The sequence below is a fragment of the Gavialis gangeticus genome, unplaced genomic scaffold (assembly GCF_001723915.1).
Source record: "Gavialis gangeticus isolate Ggan-Ray unplaced genomic scaffold, GavGan_comp1, whole genome shotgun sequence".
Classification (NCBI taxonomy): domain Eukaryota; kingdom Metazoa; phylum Chordata; order Crocodylia; family Gavialidae; genus Gavialis; species Gavialis gangeticus.
Genome location: NW_017729008.1, coordinates 22,044,930 through 22,050,692, shown reverse-complemented (window position 1 = coordinate 22,050,692; position 5,763 = coordinate 22,044,930). Strand labels below are relative to the sequence as shown.

Genomic DNA, 5,763 nt, shown 5'->3' with positions numbered 1-5,763 from the left:
AGGCCGGCCCATCACAGATGTGCTCCATGATGATCTTCTCAAAGAGTTTCCCTAGGATTGAGGTAAGACTGATGGGCCTATAGTTGCCTGGGTACTCCCTTCTCCCTTTTTTAAAGATGGGGACCACGTTGGCTACCTTCCAATCATCCAGCACCTGGCCTGAGCACCACGAGCACTCGTAAAGCCGTGCCAAGGGCCCTGCAATAACCCCTGCTAGCTCCCTCAACACCCTGGGGTGGAGAGCATCTGGACCCGATGATTTGAAAATGACCAGCCCCTCCAGAAGCTCTCTAACCTGGTCCTCCCCAACCTGAGGTCTAGAGGTGTTCCCCTCAAGTCTGTCTTGCATCAAGGTGGGGAAGTCCCGGTCCCTGCCCAGGAAAACAGACATGAAAAATTGGTTAAAGAGGTCTGCTTTCTCCTCTGGCACAACCACCAGATTGCCCAGAGGATCTTGCAGGGGCCCCACATTTCCCGGTGCTTTCTTCATCCTCCCTATATATTTGAAAAAGTACTTTTTGTAATCTTTGATTTTGGACGCAAGTCCTAGCTCTATGCCCACCTTAGCTTTCCTGACAGCCCCCCTACAGCCCGAGCAGAGGAGGTATACTCCTCTTTGGAGATAGCACCCCCCTTCCACCAGGTGTACACTGCCTTTTTGGCAGTCAGGCATTCCCGGATGCCCTTGGTGAGCCAGGGGGGCTTTCGGGAACTCCTGCCCCCCTTGCTTTTTGTTGGGATGGTCAAACCTTGGGCCCTTTAGCTAAAGCTAAAAACAGTCTGAAGGGCTGTGAGACTGAAGAAAGATATTACCAGGAACTGCTAACAGACAGCTTGAAGAGAGGACCATGAAGACTATTGAAAAAGATAGAGGGTTGTTAGCACCTGCAGAGTGTAGACAGATTAGCAGGAATTGGGAAAATGTTAATTAGTCATGAAGTTGGTCCACTCTTTCAGCACTGCCTGAATAGACATGCCACTGTCCCTCCCAGACTTTTGGTGTTAAAGTTTGGGTGGACCAGGAATCAAAAGGAGGTGCAACTGCACTATTTCAACCCCCTCCTGGATCTGCCCCTGTACATACAAACATGCACAAAAGCTGTGGGTGCATGTGTACAACTGCATCTAAGCAGCATTTGAATATCAAGGACTGGTTAACAAATCAACAAAGCTCAAATTCAAAGACACTCTGTGAGAAAGAAAAAGAAAAAGATTAAATTTGTTGAAAAAGTTGTTTCCAACCCTTTTGTCAGCTCTAGAAATTAGAGTTTCATTCAGTCTTTGAAAAATGAATAATCTCTACTAACTTTCAGGACTCAATTTATTCATGGTGAACCAAGTAGAGGGTAAGTATATTGTAAAAAAAAACAATTTCTGTAAAAAATTATTCCGCCATGTTTATTAGTAAACTGATTCGCTCTTATTGAATCTTATTATTTCTGTTGCTAGCAAAATTAAGCTGCATTTCACTCCCACATAGGCTAGGGACAGGCATACAAAAAGCCTGAGCCTAAATTGATTCAGTCTTTGCAGGTTAGTCTAATCTGGCTAGGCTAAATCTGTTTGTATCTGCACAGATATCCCAGGCTAGAAATCAGAGGGGAGCAGGGGGAGGGGGTGGTGCTAGAGCAGCCCTCCCTTCTTTCCACAGTGCTGAGCTTAGGCAGGGTGGGGAGTGTCTGGTCCCCAGCAGGATACTCTGATTAGGGAGGAATTTCCCTCTACACACGCACACTTCTGACCAGCCCAGCAGGGAATTGACTGCCTCTAACTCAGGCTTTATTACCCCATTAAGAAAACAGAGGGACATTACCAGCTACCAGTTAATTCTGCTTTGTCCTGTCTACCACAGCACTGACCATAGCCAGCATGTGATCTGCTAGCTAATGCTGAGAGGTGTCTGTGTAAAGCAGAGGGGATAAGGCAGTCCCTGTTTAGCAGAGAGTGGGGAGAGGAAGTGGAGAGCAGGGGGAAGCCAGGCAAATGCCTGCAGTCTCTGCCAAGCCCCAGCCAGGGAGCAGAGGGGAAAGGGCAGCTCTACTCTGGAGCAGAGAGTCCCGCCGAACCCAGAGAGCATGCTGGGATGCTGGAAGAGTCTGGTTTAACTTAAACCAGCACGGGGTCTAGGACAGACATTTCATAAACTGATTTGATCCAGATCAGTTAAGTCCGATACTACATTCAACCAGGTTTATCTCAAACCAGTTTCAGCCATTTTCAAACTGGTTTATGTATCCTGAACATCTGTTCTGTTACAGGTTTAAACCAGTTTCTGATTACTTAAACTGGTTTATGTGTAATGTCTGCCGCTCACCATAAAGTGCAAAATGTGGCTTGAGTTTCAAATATAAAATATTTTTCAAAGGATGGAGATAATGTAAGAAGGACTTTGTACCTTAAACAAACTTTGGGATTCAAAGTTTGCCAATCTTTTCCCAAAAATCAGGAGAGAGGAAGAACACACCCCTAGTACCTGAAGAAATGTGAAGATAAGTGAGAACCTTAAGGCCTGTATTCTATCTGACCATGCTGGTCCTAAGGAACCAGATTCTCATATTGAAAACTCAAACTCAGGAGAGTGTTGAAGGATTGTGATGCAAAAAAGTGGTCTTAGCTCAGTCCCCCACAGATGGTATGGTACCTTCTTCTGTGTTTAAGAAGATTGGTGGTTTCCAGCTCTGCACTCACTCCAACCTTCATTGCACCTATAAAATATGCTTATTTGAATAACAGTCATATTTGAATCCTGTTTTTCCTTTAACTGTGGAGCAAGCATGTCATGTAGCAGATGCAACAGAGTGAAATTGCCAGGGCACAAAATAGGTATAACATACAGAAAATTATAAGAAATTCTGCTAGTTACACAGCTATATAACAGATCGAGGAAGGACAAAGAAAACAAAGAGCTTCATATATAAACCCATACTAGGCAATTTATTATAACTAATAGGTTAATTAGTGATTGGATTCCTAGTAATCTTATGTTGATCAGTTCCCTACAAATGTTACAGTTAACAAACAAAATAATACTATATTGAGGGTCTTTTTAATAGCCAGGGCCTCCCTAGTTCATCTCTATGAGCAGTTTAGAGCCCAGTCTTTCACTGAGCATCTCTGTCGAGCCCCCTTGACTGCATTGGTGCTCTGCTTAAATATATGGATCCACCGCATGTCACTTTTAGGGTCACCTATTGGCCTCATCTCTACCACATATTTTTAAGTAATATGTAGATCATTTTGACTTTCCAAAAAGAGTATTAGAATAGTAGTTGGGTGAGCTGAGTATTTCAATGCTATCCATCTCTAATTACATTGTAAGTTTGAAGGTGTAAATAAGACTTCATAATTTACTGTTATACATGATACATATGTTATTCCTTTTGCCTAGAATGTTTGATGTGGGTGGACAGCGATCAGAGAGAAAAAAGTGGATTCACTGCTTTGAAGGGGTTACTTGCATCATATTCTGTGCTGCACTTAGTGCCTATGACATGGTACTGGTAGAAGATAAGGAAGTGGTAAGTTGGAAGGAAAAAATAATATCTTATTTTGTGAAGTTTTAATGCAGGGATGGCACATAAGAATTAATGCATCTCACAATAACTATTAAAAGCTGACTAAGCAGTGTTTCTTAACTAAAATATGTTTATACACACACACTAGATAGAGACAGAGACAGAGACAGAGACAGAGACAGAGACAGAGACAGAGGCAGAGAGTGATGCCTGGGGATGGAATTTGTCTAATGAACAACTTCTGCTTCTTCACAGAACAGAATGCATGAAAGCCTTCACTTGTTCAACAGTATCTGCAACCATAAGTACTTTGCAACCACCTCCATTGTGCTATTTCTAAATAAGAAAGATCTCTTCCAAGAGAAAATAACAAAAGTTCATCTGCATGTCTGCTTTCCAGAGTACAATGGTAGGTTTTAGGGTTCAAGAGGAATACTACATAAAAATAGTCAATGTGGAGGCTAATGAGAAGGTTATTAAAGCAAGAGGAGATGATGTCACCATTACTCATTGTGGAGGTCAATGGTGTTTCACCTACTTACCCCATGTCAGCATCTGGATTTTTTCCTTGCATTATCTAACAACATTCCATAAATGTAAATGTCTGTTCTCTTATTGATGTCACAATTTTCTCTGCAGATAGAAAACAGCAGTTACTCCCAGTTGGTGAAGCAGAATATATATTACATAATCATATTACATTATGCCAACTGAAAAACGTGTGTCGCTATTCCAGAGTGTTATCCTAAATATGTAGTATGGCCTTGAATTTTAGAAGTGGCTAGCAATTTTGAGTGCCCAACTGTAGAGCTTTACTTTCTATAACTTAGGATAGTTAAACAATATGGTCTAGACCCAGTAGAATTTTGCCAGTTTACATAAGCTGAAACTCTGGCTCTCCATAAACATGAGCAGACCCAGATATCACTATATCCAGATATTACTATATCCAGGCAACAACTAGGTGAAAGATGCTTGATTCACATCATGCCCTGTGTTTGAAATAAGTCCCTAGAACAGTCTTCCATCCCTTTTCTGTGAGTGCTGGTGAAATTACATTTAAAAAAATTAAATTTCAACCCTTAAACCTATGCATTTTTCCTGCATTTTTCTTTTTCAATTTCTTTACTCCTTCCCCTTCTTCACTCCTGCCACATCTATCATTTTTTGCAATCCTAATCCTGCTAACACTCCTAACTCTTTCACTCACTCTTAGCTGCAGGCACTAAGCATTCACAACATTAGACGATTTATTTTTATGCTGACATTTTGATTTCAATGGCTAATTCAAACTTGACATTTTCAAGTTTGGGTACCTAAAGTTAAGTGCCTATGCTCTCCCTCCCATTTCCCATTTTCACCTCTCACCCCTATCAAAATCTTCTTTGTTAGTAGCAGTTAGGATGCCCAAATTGAAAGTGTCTTGTTTCTGTTTTCTATTATTATCTCCAACTAGGAGCAAACACATTTGAAGATGCAGGAAATTATATCAAGAAACAGTTCCTAGACTTGAATGTAAAGAAAGAAGACAAGGAGATATATAGTCACCTGACCTGTGCAACAGACACCCAGAATGTTAAGTTTGTTTTTGATGCAGTGACAGACATAATAATCAAAGAAAATCTGAAAGACTGTGGACTCTTCTAAGCATTTGTTTCCCACATCGTGCCTCCCAATTTTCCTCTTTCCTTTTTGACCTCCCCCTACTCTTCTTCCTTGATCCTATATGATGAGTGTAAAGGAAAAATGGAGGCGGAAAAAGATGGTGCACTCAGTTAAGTTTTCTTTAGATGTAATGCTGAGTCTTGACTGTAGTTACCATTGTAGAAAGCCTCAGTTATGAGGACAATCATGAAAGTGCCACACAGAGGGAGCACCTACAAGAGACACTAAATGTTCAGTAGACCAATTCTACTGTGCATTAGCACAGCAGGCAAATATCATGCCAATGAGCTAATGCGCAGTAGAATTAATCTACTTTGCATTAGGGCTGTGTGAAGCTTCGGATGGTGATTCGATTCAGAGGAGATTTGGCCCAATTCGGCTGAATTAAATCAGGAGACTAATTAAAAGGTTTAAATTGATTTGAAGCTCTCCAAATTGATTCAGAAAAGATTGTGAGAGCTTCAGTGATTCAGACAGTCCCCGCCCACTGCAGTAGGGAGCTGGACCTGGACTCCATGCTGGTAAGTAGAGGCTGGGGGTGGGGGGCTGAAGGAGGGGGGAAAGGGACCATGGGGGACCCCAT

At 41.8% G+C, this 5,763-nt stretch overlaps 1 protein-coding gene across 2 annotated transcripts in view; it reads left to right on the top strand.

The window, feature by feature from the left end:
• Positions 1-5,428, top strand: part of GNAT3 (G protein subunit alpha transducin 3) — a 79,597-nt gene extending 74,169 nt beyond the window's left edge. For both annotated transcript variants that reach the window (XM_019509717.1, XM_019509716.1), the window contains 3 exons: positions 3,389-3,518; positions 3,771-3,924; positions 4,972-5,428. In XM_019509717.1, coding sequence (XP_019365262.1) covers positions 3,389-3,518; positions 3,771-3,924; positions 4,972-5,162 — 475 coding nt within the window. In that variant the 3' untranslated portion in view covers positions 5,163-5,428. The remainder of the gene's footprint in view (positions 1-3,388; positions 3,519-3,770; positions 3,925-4,971) is intronic.
• Positions 5,429-5,763: the final 335 nt, after the last annotated feature.